This window comes from Glycine soja, chromosome 13 (assembly GCF_004193775.1).
Source record: "Glycine soja cultivar W05 chromosome 13, ASM419377v2, whole genome shotgun sequence".
Taxonomy (NCBI): domain Eukaryota; kingdom Viridiplantae; phylum Streptophyta; class Magnoliopsida; order Fabales; family Fabaceae; genus Glycine; species Glycine soja.
Genome location: NC_041014.1, coordinates 3,052,711 through 3,069,756, shown reverse-complemented (window position 1 = coordinate 3,069,756; position 17,046 = coordinate 3,052,711). Strand labels below are relative to the sequence as shown.

The 17,046-nt window shown below is 32.2% G+C and overlaps 1 protein-coding gene across 1 annotated transcript; it reads right to left on the bottom strand.

Moving 5' to 3' along the window:
- Nucleotides 1-6,508: 6,508 nt before the first annotated feature.
- LOC114382471 (ribulose-1,5 bisphosphate carboxylase/oxygenase large subunit N-methyltransferase, chloroplastic) lies at nucleotides 6,509-12,696 on the bottom strand. Its single transcript, XM_028341917.1, has 12 exons — nucleotides 12,249-12,696; nucleotides 10,674-10,837; nucleotides 10,238-10,321; nucleotides 10,035-10,092; nucleotides 9,868-9,921; nucleotides 9,355-9,426; nucleotides 9,188-9,268; nucleotides 8,723-8,895; nucleotides 8,157-8,259; nucleotides 7,952-8,083; nucleotides 7,626-7,748; nucleotides 6,509-6,878 (listed from the first exon to the last, which is right to left on the bottom strand). Exons 1-12 carry the CDS (start codon nucleotides 12,615-12,617, stop codon nucleotides 6,792-6,794), a joined length of 1,500 nt encoding a protein of 499 aa, XP_028197718.1. The 5' UTR covers nucleotides 12,618-12,696; the 3' UTR covers nucleotides 6,509-6,791.
- Nucleotides 12,697-17,046: the final 4,350 nt, after the last annotated feature.

Genomic DNA, 17,046 nt, shown 5'->3' with positions numbered 1-17,046 from the left:
CAAAGGTGACTTTAGAGGTAGAGGTTTTCAGGGTAGAGGAGAACATGATGGCTTTAATCCGACAATGTAGATTGTTTAGACTGTGTCAATATTTAATATGTTGGTATGCGTGTAAGAAAAAAATAGTGCTCAGTCAATATGTCTTAGGAAAAGTAGTGTCTAGTCAATACGTCTCAAGGAAAGTAGTGTTCAGTCAATAAATGTATTTTTTTCCCTTTATTATTCAATTTTTTTTTTAAAATAGTACAATGGAATTGAGATTCGGTTGTGATAAGGGGGTGCCAACAAAAATAACAACAAAATCGAGATTTCGTTGTGATAAGGGAAGTGCCAAAGAACATAAGATTCTGTTGTGATTAAAAAAAACTTAAACAATGGAATCGAGATTCTGCTGTGATAGGGGTGTAAAAACAAAATTACAAAATCATGATTCCGTTGTTTTGTTTGAAAAAAAAAATATAATGAAATTATAATTCCATTGCGTATTTTATTCAACAGAATCATAATTCTTTACACATTTTATTCACAATTTATTTGCATTTTATTCAATGGAATCATGATTCCATGGTAAGGACATTCTCATAATAAAAAAAAACTTGTCAACCCCTTCGGTAGGGGCAAGAGCAATTTCAATGGGGTTAATAGTAACCCCCAGCCAATCATGACGTGTGAGTACTATAATTATGAGTGTTGTAGCTTTTTATTTTGATAAATTTTAATTCTATGGCAAAAACTACATTGAATCATCTCGTGTTATTTTTTTAAAAAATAGAATAAAGTCATCTCATGTTATTTCAGTCATGTTTCGACTCTTGTCATGAAAAAAAAAATACAAAAAAAAGTTTCAAGAAGCTTTGTATAAATTATAAGTTATGCATTGCATTTGTATCGTTTTCTCATATAACATAACAAAGGAACATAAAATGATTAAAATCTTAAAAAAAATGACGAGTTTCACTATGGATTTACGTACTTTCTTAAAATATTATATTATCTGTTTAAAATTATAAATTGAATAATAAAATATGAAACTTTCGTGGATTAGTAACTCATCATGGTTTCATTTTAAAAAATACTCCAAATGTGATTTTTTTAAATTAGGATTTTCTTAATTGAATTTTTGATAATTTTATCCCTTCTTTACGTCCTAAAATTGGGTAAGAACTCAAGAAACCCCAGTAAGCTCTCTTATGTGTAACTTGACATGACTAGGGGGTCACACCTTTTTAATTGATTGTGATTGGGCCCAAGAATTACCATCACAAATATGCTTGCATGTTCACATGATCGATAATCAGGCGATAGACAGTCCCTCAATAGTCAAGCCTGAGAGAGGCAGACACTTGCATGTTTGCATCTTCTTCATTTTTTTTTCTATTTCTTTTATTAGCTTTTAAGAAAATAAATGTTACTTCCATAAAGTGTGTATAATCTTCATTTGATTTATTTTTCTAAAAACTTATACAAATGAAAGAAATGGAGGAAAAAGGAAATGGGGAGCATCCATTTCTTACACTTGCTTAGTCAAATAATCCATAATTTATTGGTCCACGATCGACTCGCGTTGCTCTTGTTTAACATGTTTTGAGTGGGGGAATCCTATGTCGATTGATTTCTTTTGGTCTTAACCAAGACAATGTCACTAACTAACTCAATTATGCTCATCTGTTTCATTTTCAACATGTACAATTTGAACGTGTCTAACATGGGTGAGTTTCTTCTTTAGTTCTTAATATTAGGGGTGTTTACGGGTATGAGTCACCCACGAACCGAAACTGATTCAAAACAATCCAAACAGTTTGAATTTGGTCATTTATGTATTTTGGTCAAAATCGAACTAAACCGATTAAAACTGTTCATGTACGTGATGAGTCACATGTTTAGATTTATAGATCCTTTGACCCGTTGAACCAATCCGTGGACCTGTAATTAAAATATAAATTATATATATATATATATATATATATATATATATATATATTAAAAACTAAAAAAATAATTTGACAATCAAGGAAGGTGCGGTAATGCATTATTTCCTTTAGTGCTTTTAATAAAATAGTAACAATTTAATAAGTTGGGGGATAAATCTTCCTCGTCATCGCAAGAAGCCAACAACATGTTGTGATAAATGCTTTTTTATATAATTAAAATTTATGATAAATAACTTATATTGTGATATAATATTAATTTTAACAATTGATAATTTTTTTTAAAAAATATTGAAATTAAACTTTGAAAAAATGGAAAGGATAGAAAGAGATAAGAAAAATCCATATAAAAAATGTTAGTTGAAGATTTTTTTAAATAAAAATACTTTCATTAAAAAATAAATCATAAAATTGGTCTAATTATTATCCTATTTTTTCTTTATATATAATAAGAACTAATTTTAAAAGATTTTCTCGTGTTGGGATAAAATCAAAAACTCTTTTTTTTCTTAAATAAGGCTAAAATTTGAATTTAACCTAATTTTTGGATGGTTATAAAAATCATTCAAACCTAGACTAAAAGGAGAACCCGCGCCCCGCGCTCTATTGTGTTGTATCGTGCCACTTTGTTTCTCTCTTAGTACAACAAGCAACAATCCCTTCACTTTGCAACAACCCATCTTATGCTTCTTTACATTCACTTCCGACTCTTGAATTTTCTTCACCAACCAACATAATTAACAACTCTTTTTATATACCACTTATTTTTTTATTGTGTTTTGTGCGTGCCACTTATTTTTATAAATATTATTATGGTTAGCTTATTGGATTCATATTTGTTGATTTGTTTGATGCCAAAATAAAATCGGTTATTTTTTTTCTAATTTACACGAACCCTATCTAGAATTTATTTATTTATTTTGAGTTTGATTCTTAGAATGATTTCCTTGAGGATCCATGCATTAGTTGTTAGCATGAGGTTTTGAGAATTAAATAAAAGAGCTGAAATCAATTTAAAATTCTCCAATAAAAGGGGTAAATTGTGTAATGTTTTATTGTGGATAGGCTCTTTAGAGTTTGCAAATGAGACAATTGGAAAAGAAAAGTGATACATGGAGTGTTAATGATTCATCTCCAATTCCATCAATTAACACCCTCTCCATGTCATACTCAAAGTCCATCACAGTAAGGGATAGAAGCTCATTCACAACCACAAGGACATGGAAACTCCACCACAACAAGGGCAAGGTGATGGAAGCTTGCTTGTGGAGCTTCTATGGAGGTTGGATCTTTGAGCTTCAATGAGGTCCTTTAATGGTGATTTTCCACCATGGAGATGCAGTGGAAGACAAAGGAGAAGAGGTAAGAGGCGGTGTCATCCACTAGGGAATAAGCCATGAAAGAAGGAGCTTCACCACCAAGATGAGCCTTGGATAAGAAGCTTGGAGAGGATGCTTCAATGGAGGAAAAGAAAGAGGGAGAGAAAGAGAGAGGGGGGAGCACGAAATTGAAGGAAGAAAAAGGGAGAGAAGTTGAACTTTGAGTTGTGTCTCACAAGACTCTCATTCATCAAAGTTACAACAAGTGTTACATATGCTTCTATTTATAGACTAGGTAGCTTCCTTGAGAAGCTTTCTTGAGAAAACTTCCTTGAGAAGCTTCCTTGAGAAAACTTCCTTGAGAAGCTAGAGCTTAGCTACACACACCCCTCTCATAACTAAGCTCACCTCCTTGAGAAGCTTCCTTAAGAAGATTCCTAAAGAAGCTAGAGCTTAACTACACATACCTTTCTAATAGCTAAGCTCACCTCCTTGAGATGAGAAGCTAGAACTTAGCTACACACCCCCTATAATAGCTAAGCTCACCCCCATGACAAAAAACATGAAAATACAAAAAAAAAGTCCTTACTACAAAGACTACTCAAAATGCCCCGAAATACAAGGCTAAAACCCTATACTACTAGAATGGCCAAAATACAAGGCCCAAACGAAGGAAAAACCTATTCTAATATTTACAAAGATAAGCGGGCTCATACTTAGTCCATGGGCTCGAAATCTACCCTAAGGCTCATGAGAACCCTAGGGCCTTCCCATGGATCTCTAGCACAATCTACTTGGAGTCTTCTACCAAATGACCTTGCGGGATAGGATTGCATCACAAGGACAACAACTTGAATTTACACAAGCAAAGGTAAGAAAAAAAGCCGCTAGACCCCGTCTAATGTTTGAGAACATTTTATTAAGAAGGAAGATGGTAGGGCTTATTGTAAGTACTGTAATGCATCGTAAGTAGCAGTTAGTTCTATATATGGAACCTCTAACTTGAGAAGACATGTGTTTCAACAATGTAAGAAAAACCCACATAGGCAGGTTGATAAATTTTTTTTTTTTTTATGAAGTGATAGTGAGAGTGACCCTAATAAAGTTAGTATGAAACTTGTTGATTTTAATCAAGAGCAGACTCTAATAACACTTTCAAAGATGATAATTATTGATGAATTTGCCTTAGTTTGTTGAAAAGAAAGGGTTTAGGAAGTTCATGGAAGATGCTCATCCTAAATTTAAAATTCCTTCTTGTGTCACTATTGCATGCATGTGTTTAATGATGAAAAGGAGAAGTTGAAGCATGTGTTGTTTGCAAATAAACAAATGATTTCACTTACTATGGATACTTGGACGTCAATTTAAAATATGAATTACATGTATGTGACAACTCATTACATTGATGAAGGGTGAGAGTTGAATAACCCTAGAGAATTGTTTAAAAGAATGGGGAGCTTCAAAAGTTTGTTGTGTAACAATGGATAATACAAGTGTTAATAACTTGACTATTTCATATTTAGCTAGAGCTTTGAGTGTTTGGAATGGACATACTTTGTTGAATGGAGAGTTCGTGCATATGGGATGTTCTGCTCATATTTTGAATGATGTTAAATAGAGAGTTCATGAATATGTGAGGTGTAAAAAAAATGGGTTAGATATGTATTTGGAGGATGATGTTGAAGATGACCACGTTGAGTTTGACATTTTGAATTGGTGGAAATTAAAAGCATCTAAATATTATATTCCTTCTTGTATGACTAGAGATATATTGGTTATGCTTGTTTATAATGTATCATTTGAGTCTGCATAGTTCCTTGAGTCCTACTATTGTTGAAGCTCTCATTTGTGTCCAAAATTGGCTTAGATCTACTAAGCAAAATGTTAATGACTTGCAAGTTGAAATAAATGAAGCGGAAAAGATTGAATTATGTGTGTAATCTCTTATTTCATTTTTTATATTTGTATAAAATATCAATTAATTTTTGTGCTAACAGGATTGTGCTTAAATTTTTAGAGTTGTTTGATTTGACTTTAAATATTGCGAGTATTGAAACTACCGTGTTGAAATTTCTTAAAGTATTATTTTCATGTACGTTATTATTTACCTTTTTTCCATATTTATATTTTTCTATCTTGTTTATAATATTAATGAATCATATTTTGTTCATTTGTTTCAGCAAATCTGGTTGCAATAGTTTGTAGAAAATCATTGTGTTTCAAACTATTATAATAAATCTCGTTGAAGAATATTTTGTTTTAATTTGAATTAGTCTATTTTAGAATATTATGTTGATGGTGCTAAATGAATTAATTTTACTACTTTCAGACATTTGATAACATTGTATTAATTGTATTGGATATTTGAAAAAATTATGATATAAAATAGTAGTTCAAAAAAATAAAAGACTAAATTTAAATGAGTAATCCATTGACCCAAATCGAATGAAATCATTCATGAATGAGTTGGATTAAAAAAATTATAAAAACAAAATCAAACTAATTAAATTTGATTAGATTGAAGATTAAATTTAATCAAAACCCGTCCAAACCGGTCCACAAACACCTCATACATTATATAGGTTTTGGGTTTGGGATGAAATAACCCAATTTGTGAAGTTTTTTCAAAGCTTTTGGATCTAATGAGATGGTTAGTTGATGCTTATAAGTTCATATCGAGGTGCTTAGTCAAATTATAATATTTTAACGCATGAAAATGATTTTGTTTAACTTTGGTCTATTTTGTTATTTTAGTGAGCAAGGTGCTTCTCACACATCTGGGCTATCGCACCTTTTTTTTATAATTTTAATTTATTTATATTTTTTCAAATAAATTATTTATTAAGTTATTAATTTTATTTAATTCAAATAATATTTAAAAATATTACTAATAAATAAAGAACTTAAAAATAAAAAAATTAAGAATTAAATTATAATTTAAGTTTGTCATATAATTTTTATTATATTTAGATTATTTAACTATCAAAATAATTTATATTTTAATAATTATAAAAAATATATATGCAGTGAGATGAGTTCGACGACAAACAAACATCTTGAACTCGACTCCACTTTTACAAATCAGGAAAAACCTAACCTGACTCTGGTCAAAACAGTCGTCTTTTTTTTTTCTTATTTTTTTTTTTTGTCATAGTTGAGTTGGACAGACACCTACAAATTCAGATTTACTTGTCATGCCTACCTATAAAGAACTACCTAATATGCTGTAGCATTTTTATGAGAAAAACTTACACAAGAAAAAGAAGATCCAAAGAAGATTTTTTCATCGATAATTTAACATAGGAAAAGAAAAATTTATTTGGATCAATAAATACATAGCAAGCCTATATTACAATCATTCCTTACCTTTTCTATTTCTTATCTTGCTTCTTCTATATTGATCAATAAAAACTGAAGACTGGACCTGTTTCCCACAATTAGGTGGTACCATTGAACAAAGTTCATGATGCTCAAGGGTGAGATAGGTTTTTTCAAAACAACCAAGGGCAAACCAGGGCAGAAAATAATGCACCAGTGAATGGCCTCATTGGAAAAGATTCCGGAAACCGTTGAATATTTTTAGGGCCCTTAATTCACCAGCCCTCATGTCCCTCAGTTTTCTTCGCAGTATCTGCAATCATTATTAAAAAGCATCCATATTTAGTGATAAACATGTACTATCATATTGTGAAAGAGTTGTGTGATATCTTTGTTGTATTGTGAAGTTACCAAAGTAAGCATCAACCTAATTTGAGGTTTATTATTTACTTTTTGGTTTAGTCCCACTGGACGTGCTTTTGGACTTTACCAAATGGTATCCTGTGCTCCATGTAACTTATCTTACCTAGTGGGATAAGGCTTTGTCATCGTTGTTGTTATTGTTGGTACTATTTTATCATTTTATTTCAATTCTTCATTTTCTGGGACCAATGTGTAAACCTACATGCTTGTCAATATTCAAGGGCATGCAACAATCATATCATAGTTATAATAAATTCACGGTTAGGTTATCACTGCTAGGCAAGTGAGGACCCGAGTCCTTCCTTACTCTATTGCTTTTTAAAAGAAAATATAGTACATAAATTCTGTAATTTACAATTTAGTTTGTTCACTTTTGATCCCTCAAATGTTTTCGGATCCTTCCCTAACAATGATAACAAAACAAAATGATGGGATTGGAATTACTTGTGCTGAGGCCTGAGGGAATGCTTTTCATGTTTATTTTGAAAGTGATGAAGAAACGTTTGTACATCAAACAAGATATGAATGATTAGAAACAAAGAAGCTACAACCAAGTTCCATGCTACTTTAGTTTAAACAACCACCAATATTATGGATTATCGAATGTAGAAATTAAAAATATGCTTTATAAACTTACGTATTGAGCACGAAATAATATCCTTCGCTCACTAGTACACAAGTCCACAGCTAGCTGTTTCAGAAAGAGCCTTCGGTTGAGTTGTTTAGGAGAAGTCACATCCAGATCCAGTGATCCACTTGCCTGCCAGAAACATATTCAACACTCATTTACGATAAGTGTGATTCTCGTGCAGGTAAAAGAGAAACTATGACTTTGATAAATCGGCTTGATAAATCAACACACATTGATGCTCACAACTTGATAAATCCACTTTTCAAACTATGGCTATCATACAAAGTAAAATAAAAAGACATAAAGCTTCCTTATTAAAGTGTTTTCCTTGCCTGTAAGAACTTGTTGTATTTTGATATGCTGGATTCACAACTATCTAGTATGAATTGCAATGCTTGCTCCTCTATTTCAGGATATCTCAAATCCTTCTTGGAGGTGGTATTATTTGATGCTGCAGCAGCCATCTGTTAAAAGAATCACTCATAGGGTTATACAACATCCAAGGAATAATCCTCAAAGATTGTTCAAGTGCCAGACCTCTTCAAAATCTCCTCTCATGCTTGAAGGACTAACAGCTAAATAAGCATAAGCCATTAATTCCAAAGGCCAACCAGTAATCTGTATAGGAAAACACTGAGATCTGATAAAAATAGAACAAAGAAGTCAGTAACAGGTTGAATTACAAGTATATTTCAGAATGATATCTCAAGGGCATGGCAGATCAGAAAGAAATAATAATGTTTCCTGTCTGAAGATTTAAGTCCTAAATTAATCAGGAAAGAAGGTGCGCAACATCTGGTCATGGCTGTTTTGAAGCATGGGCACTTCTACAAAGTACCTCACATGCTAAAAAATGGGAATACAATTTTTTTGATATTTTCAACAGCTTAGAAAATTGATATTTTGCAAGTGCCACACAGAATCCTAAGCGAAACCACATATATGTTGAAAAAATGTCAATTGACACAAAGTTTAATGCTTTGATAGAACTTCTACTAAGGTATAAAATAGGAATGCTTCTGAAAATAATTTTACCAGAACAGAAGGCAAGGAACTTCATCCTTATATATATAGGTAATAATTATGAAAATTTAGGAACTCACGCTGATAATCCATAATTCTTCAACAGCTCTAACTTCTCCTTATAGGACGCATCAGATTTCTTCAGTGACAGTGACAACTCAACTGAATCACTAGGATTAGCGCCTTCCTTTGGAACAAATCCATAAGATAACAAAAGCTCCCCATTTGATTTTTTTCCATATGAAATAAATACCTGTGTAATTTGATACAGGAAATAAATTGCAATCTCTAAATTTAAATCAAATGACTATGAGAACGCCTAAATGGTGAAGAATATTACCATCAAATACAGCTCCAATCAATTACTAATATTTTGTTTTTGAGGCAATATTGCAAACTGCAGAGAATTAATTGTTTTACTCATGCATATAGCATAGTGCACTCTTTGGCAAGGAACACTCAATCTGTATTCCATCTACTTTGGTACTTGTTTTCTCAAAAATTAATCTAATATAAGAAACTCCAGTTTTCCAGTTTATGTTTACCTGCTCACCTGGTTGATAGGGCCGATCTGTCGTGAAGACAATTCCCTTTGATGTCTTATCATAATCCAAAAATGTCTCCACCTATATCAATGAAAATAAATCAGGGTTAAACTTCCTGGGGTAGAAGTTGTTAGGAATCTATTTTTTTTTTTTGGAAAACAACATACATCACAACTATGATTCAGCATATCAGCCCAAGGAACCAAGGCAACATTTCCACCCATTGAGGGTAACCGAACCTGCATGTTACAAAGATCATGAATGATGTGTGCCAACAAACAACCATTTGTCTTAAATATCAAACAAAAAAACCAAGTCTCAGTGAATTAATTGATAAAAAAGACTACAAAAAAAGAAGACAGAAAAATAAGAAAGATAGTTTTGTAATGAACAAATATTACAAATAAAATCATCTATTCTCCTATAGATTACTTTCAGATATTGCAATTTAGGGAACTGTTTTTTCAGACTTGACACACTTCAGCATTTGTTTTTTAGTTGTGGACCTTAACTCTCCTTCAAAATCAGCTCTGTTATGAATTCACATGGCATTGTCTGTGCATGGAAGTTATATAGAAAATATGGAAATTCTTAATTCTCAGTAATCATACTTGAGTTGTGCAGAAGAGGCAGAGAATTGAATTTAATATGGTTTCATTTCATCAACCAGGTTGACTCACCAAGCGGGAGAAAAGAATACCAAATGACCATTTGAAGGACTCTATGTTGAACACCTGAAAGTTATACATATAACACATTCAAATCATCACTATGTTACTGAAACAAAAGACTGGTCAATGGTCATTAACTATCAACTTACATCCCGTGCTTAATGTAAGATAATTACCTCATCAGGGAATAAATCAGGGTATTTGGAAAATATTCTGAGCCTCAAATCATTGTATCTGGAGAACAAAAGGGAAGTAACTATGCCAAGACACAGGATTATAAAACCAAGAAAGTACATTAAGTAGAGGCTAAATACCAAAAAGAGAAATGACAGACAATAAATCCCAGAAGAAATATAAGGTACAAACAATTGGTCCATACGTTCCAATAACATTATTAATCCTTTCAATCGCTCTCTCCCTAATTTGTGAAGCTTCCAAGTAGCGATCTAGTTCTGCTTGCGTCCTGAAATGACATAGATGCCCCTTCTTGTAAAGATATAACATATAAGTGAGGGGAATGAAAACAAAACGAAAACAGTGAAGTATAAACCACATACAATTTATTTTATTGAAATCCAATGATACTTTTAGAAGGCTTGTAGTGTATAAATACATGAAATTTTAGGATAGGCTTATATTGGAGATAATTATTGTAAAACAATCTCATCATTTCCATGTCTCCCTCCCATACTGTCCTCAGCAAAGTTATTTAACATTTCAACCCCTAGCTTTATTCCTCACTCGTCAATGTTCATTTCTGGCATCCTTCCCAAACTAGCTCTCAAAAGATTTAATCATAAGAACAATTCATCTACCAGTAAAGAAGTGAGTAAGGTTGACGAGGTAAGGCTGATATATAATTGCTCCATCTTGAAGATTCCATGAGGCTAGCTTCACTTATGAGGTAAGTTGCAAGCAAAGGCCAATCTGGCACTGAATTCCTTTTCAATACTTCACCAGCTTCGGGGCAGCTCCACTCCTGACAACCAGAATACACACGCACGCACACCCGAAACAGATGCATAAGAAAGCAAATGACCTAGGTTCACATACTGAATCAACCAAGTATAACCATGCATTTTCAGCAAAGTTTTTTTTAAAAATTTTATGTTTCCAATATCAATAAAAAAATATTTCACTGAACACCAAACATAAAATTGACAAGCAACGCAAATCAAGTATGATTGTTCTTCATATTCATACAGTATCAAGCTTTGGTAAGAACTTTGAACAAAGCAATGCTGTTGTTGACAGTGACAATATAGTACATATATATATCTGGGATAAATCTCAGATAAAATACCATAAATAGTGGTGGTACTGTTCTCTGATCAAAATTGGCCACATAAAATACTATTATTTTCGTTGTTAGAAGAATTTTATTTGAATTGTTCTAATTGTATAATCATCAATTACTGATACTGGTAAACGGCCCAAAGCAATTTGATTATAATTCACAATTTTAATTACTGAGATGAAATTGATGAACTATACCACTCAGGCAGCTTTGATTGGCAAACAATATTATCTAAGTTTTATCCACATAACTAGCTACTACCCTCATTCCATATCTATTAATGTCTAAGGTCAATGCACACAAAAGTTTGTGATTTTAGATGTTTATGATTCGGTGACGGTTTAAAAATCTTTGCACTATTATTACACACACCATTTACTTATTGTTATATAAAAGTATAGATGGAAAAAAAATAATTAATGATACTTTATTTTGGTAAACAAATATTTAGACAAAAGTACCCTTGTTTAAATTACATTACTTGTGACAAACTACTATGTCATTCACCAAAAAAGAAAACTACTATTGTAGGCTTTGTAGCAATGGTTAAAGAGTATAAGTTCCATGCATGTTTAACAAAAAAAAACCTTTCCAATTTCAGTTAATCAGACATCATTGTTGGTATGACTTTAAAATTGTTGGTATGACTTTAAAAGTAATTATTATAAAAATCAATAAATTTATCGTACATATCAATTACTAATTAGATGAGAGTGTAAAAAACATTTACTTTACACCATCAAATGTCAAAACATACACTATTTAGGCTTTACTCATTGTTTCTATTATCTGGGATAAATCGAAGACGGGTACCAAGGGTATAACAACCTGCTTACTCACACAAGTTACTCATCCAACTAAACTAAACCGCCTTGAGAGGGTTTACTCATTCTTAAACACAAGTATAGGTGTAAAACAATAATTAATTGATAAGACTTTATATTTGGAAAACATCAATAGTTTTGGAAAAGAAAAAACAAGAAGAAGCTAAAACAATTGAATAAACTATACTAATGGTAATGACAATAGAATACTAGCGGTGTACTAATATATTAAAGTGAGGGAAAGGAAGAAGAAGAAGAAGAGAGGTTACAGAATCTGGAGTAATGACAAGTGAGGGAGGCACAAAGAGTAGTTTCTCCCCTTTCCTAATGTTCTTCAAAGCAACCAGCCCTCTCTCTCCCACCTCCACTCTCTCTATTCCCATCTTCTGCGGCGGAAGCCCCGACTCCGACAGCCATCTCTGCAGAGCCGAAGAGTTCTCCAGCGAGTCAATCTCGCAGCCCCAAGCCACTGGGTTCGTCTGAGCCGCCGCGCCTGCAGACACCGAGCACTGGACTTGGTGCTTGCGTGATGACGAGAGGCTTAAGTGGCGGTGACCAACGTGGGTTTTGGGGGTAAAAAAAGGGAGGAGAGTGGAGTGTAACGTGATTCTTGAAGCCTCAGCCATGGCCATGGCCATTGATGCGAAAACACGACGAGCTTTGAGATTACCTTATCTGCTGAACTGAAGCTTACAGGAGAGGTATGGTGCGTACTTGTTTGAGTGTCACCACGTGTAACCAATAAAAAAAGACTTAATAACTAATTTGGTTCCAAATTTTAAAACATTCCAAATAGGTTATTCAACGGTTAAAAATGTATTAATTGAGTCAGTTTCTTTTAATTGAAGTTGATGACTTAAATTATAAACTATGGCAATTTAAATTATGAACAATGACGGTTAAAAATTATAATTATATTTATTAGGAGGAGAGAGACACTAAATTTTTTAAATAATAAAAAATAGAAGTTAATAAAAAATAATTGAATAAAAAATTAATAATATAAAAGTAGCGGAAAATTAATGTAAGTTAAAAGAAAATTTTAAAATTTTAAAAATGATTTAAAGGTAAAATGGTCCAATAAAAATGGGGAGTGAAGTGGATAGTTATCTAATTTTGGTTACTGGGTCAATTATGAATATCATAATTAAAGAGGATTAATTATTGTCACTATTTTAATATTTTATTAAAAATAAGAGTAAAATAATTTAAAAAATGTAGACACCAAAAACAGTTACATAAAGTTATATCTCCTCTATATATATATTAGAATATATTTTTATTTAAAAAATCAAAAGTGATTCCTCTGTTATACATCCTCCTCGGAACTTCCCTGAAGCAAACCTGACTTCGGATCTAGAGGTTAAAAACTACTATAAATTATTTGCCAAGTCATTGAAAATATTTTAACCATTTTTTGGTGACTGTTTAGCGGCCAGAAATTGCTTCTCTAAAAAACTAACAAACTTGGTACAATGAATCTCTAAAACTTAGGAATACCATGACCACATTCCTTAAGTTCACCAAGTAATTTAGCTAACCCCAAAATCACCAAAGTACAGTTCTGTATCCCCATCAACCGATCCAATCCCTTATTTTCAAAAAATCACATCCTTACAAAAAATACCACACATTTTTTCAAATTCATCCACAAAAATTGTTCTTTATTCTTCAAGAAGGTCTATTATTGGTCAAATTAATCATTTGAAGGACACTAAAATCGAGAACAAGCAATGACTAAATTCACGAATCTACTTTGCTTGAACCCCTTTGTAGGGCCCTTGCCAAAGTTCTCGATGGCGTAAAAGGCAATTTCCATGGGAAGAAGCGGCAGTCGCCGAAGGAGTCATAGCCAAAGAAGCTCGAGATAAGCGTCATGGGGGGGCTGGCATCACCGACAGCGGAGAAGAAGGTGTCGCTAGAAGGATGTGAAGGGAGGGTGACAGTGGAGCACTAAGGTGGCACTGTTTCGGGTTGACTGCTCATCTAAATTGCCATTAGCATCTTCTCCCTGATCCCCCATTCCCAAAAGAATTATTTTTTAGGATTCTGTTTCTCAACAATCAAGAATCAAAGCTTCTAGAATCTAGTGTTTTGCGAAATCAAATTGGAATTTGGAACAGTGCGACGTTGCTCATGACTTTGAGGTCCCTCAATTAAAGGTTTAGTGTAACATTTGAGTGAGTAATTTCAGTGTAAACTGGAAAATTAAATGTATAGTATACTTGTATACATTTAGTTGTAATTGTATAGAATTTTTAGTAAAAGAGAACCAAAACTAATATAAGATTACCAGAAATGTTAAAACTAAAATATTTAAAATGCAAAACACAAGATACAACATTTCACTTGTTATTAAATAATTATGAACAAAGTCACTGAGTTGAAAACCAACTCTAATTATACATAACACAACTCAACATTCAAAGTTGTAAAACCCCCCAAAAGTAAAACATAAGTCATCCTTGAAAAGAATAAATGAAAATCAAATCTAATAAAATTGAAATACGTAATATATTATATATAATAAAATTGTCTAGTTCAAAAATGATAGTAGAATCATTCCCAACATCATTTCTCACAAAATACACCAAAGAGTTATAAACATAAGTTTATAGAGATTGATAGAGTATAATGTACTTAAATTACAAACAAATGCAGAATAGAACAGAGTTAGATTTTGGATTTGGGAACTCAAATATAATTTCCTGGCTAGCTTCCAAATTTTTTGAATTTGTAAAAGACTTCCATCCAGAACCAATCTTTGCAGACTTCCTCCAGTGATTGTAAACAATCTTGCATTCTATAGTCCCTTCCAAATTAACATGGGTGAATTTTGCATCTTTCATAAATAAGTATATAGTACTCAACACATCTTGAAATGAAGATTAAGTTCATGTTAGATATGTATATGTTTTTAAAATTTTTACAGGCAGAGGCACTTATTATGTACAATGTTGAATTACTCACTAAACTGTTACATGTTACTTTGTACTAATTTAGTAGGACTTTAAAGGTGACTGAGTTAGGAATTTGGTGGTACAAGGAATGCCACTTTGGATAAGCTTGTGATTGAGAAGTGCTTTTGTAGATAGTCAGGAGGAAAATTGATGATCCTAAATGGGTCATGGTTACTTGATGATTACCTGTCAGTCCATAGTAATCTCCCAGTTCAGTCCAGCCAGGCACTATAGTTGGGTTCTGAAGATCTTGGTTGTATTTAATAGAGTGTATCTTGTCATTACTATCTAGGAGATGCCAAGTATGCTCTAATTCATCTTTCCATCTTACAACAAAGCTCCTACTAACTTCACCATAAGACTACATTTAAAGTGAACTAATATAAGCAATATTGATAGGTTATATCATGTCATGTGTATTTGAGAATAGTCTTGAAATTCCTAACCTGATCCTTAATGTGAATTGTGTTGAACATATCAGTTGGTTTTTTGTTAACCATCATCATAACCTTAGCCATTTCATTCCAATTCTTCTGATCTTCATCCATGATTTCTCAATTCCATTTACAATATAAAAGTTACTATTATTAAATGGTGAATCATAAATAAAGATATAAACAAAATATGTTCTTGTTCTATATCACTATTAACGACTGAATTAGTTTAAAAATCTAACCTTGAATGAATACTCTCTCAAATACAGGGTATAATCTATTATAGTTTGGATGTAGTCATCTTTTAGTAAAGTGCCAATCTCTTATGGATACAATACTACACATTACTGTCAGATACACACACTTTATATAGTCATTGTTCTTAGACGAAAATTATTATTCCTAGGTTGAAAGTATCAGTTTTGTGTTTCATATTCACTAAATTCCTAAACTAATGTACATTGATGTTACTATTTTTTTTAACGATTTAATCATAATAAAAAAAGTAAATTACACTCGCACTCCCTGTATTTTTCCCAAATTACACCCGATACTCTTCTCTTTTTTACATTACTTTTACCCCTCTTTTGTTAACGTCGTTAACTAACACCAATTGAAATATATGAGCAGACAAAATTGCCCCAACATCTTTTTTACACTCACACCCTCTGTATTTTTCTCAAATTGCATTGGATACCCCTCCCTTTTTTTACATTACTTTTACCCTCTTTCTGTTAACGTCGTTAACTAACGTCAATTAGAATATGTGAGCAAACAAAATTGCCTTAACATCTTTGTTAAATACTCAATTACAAATTAACAATTGACCCTGTGAATGGACCTTTCTTAAGGCAATAACAATTTTTCCTTTAATATTTGACTCTTACTTCATTGTTGCTAACACTTGAAGAAGATGTAACTCTTGATTGTGACATTATATGAAACACCTAGCCATCAAAAATAAATATTTCAAATAAAGGAATTAAAAACACAAATGCAAGAGAAAAACACTAAAATTTGAAGCAAATGATCATATTCAATCAATAGGCATCGCTGGGAACACATCGAACAATAACGCAACAACCAAAGAACCCAACATGCACAAAAAAAATTGAACTAAAAAGAAGAAGAAGAAGAATAAAAAGAAGAAGGAAGAGTGTTAACACATGCATATCAACAAGGTGGGTTCACGTCCAACAAAAAGTTGGGTTCACATCCAATTAGAGAAAAAAGAAAAAGAAGGAAGAATGTTAAAATATTTTCAGTTGAAAATAAATATTTTCAGTTGAAAATGGTGTCATGTCTTTTATAGAGTTAAGAGGAAGAATATGGTATTTTAGATATAATTTTTCATTAAAATCATGTGACCAACATGTGTCTACTTTCTGTTAAATTATTAAATGGTGTTTAGTAGGAAGGGGGTCTGAGTGTAATGTGAGCTAAACAATTAAGGGGAATTTTGTAGGTACAAAAAAGGAGGGGTGTCAGCTGCAATTTGGAAAAAACACAGGGGGTGCGAGTGTGAGGAAGAAAATGAGGGTATTTTAGACATAAATTTTCATTAAAAGTAATGTGACCAGCGTGTGCCTACGTTCTATTAAATTATTAAATGATGTTTAGGAGAGAGATGGTCTGAGTGTAATGTGAGCTAAACAATTAAGGGGTTTTTTGTA

Bases quoted from the DNA above. Each gene is read 5' to 3' on its own strand.
- LOC114382471 (XM_028341917.1), bottom strand. From the start codon at position 12,617: ATGGCCATGGCCATGGCTGAGGCTTCAAGAATCACGTTACACTCCACT. The intron at 10,322-10,673 runs GTAGATGAATTG...ATGTCATTTCAG, and splicing joins CCTTACTCACTTCTTTACTG to GACGCAAGCAGAACTAGATC. The intron at 9,427-9,867 runs GTGAGTCAACCT...TGTAACATGCAG, and splicing joins GTATTCTTTTCTCCCGCTTG to GTTCGGTTACCCTCAATGGG.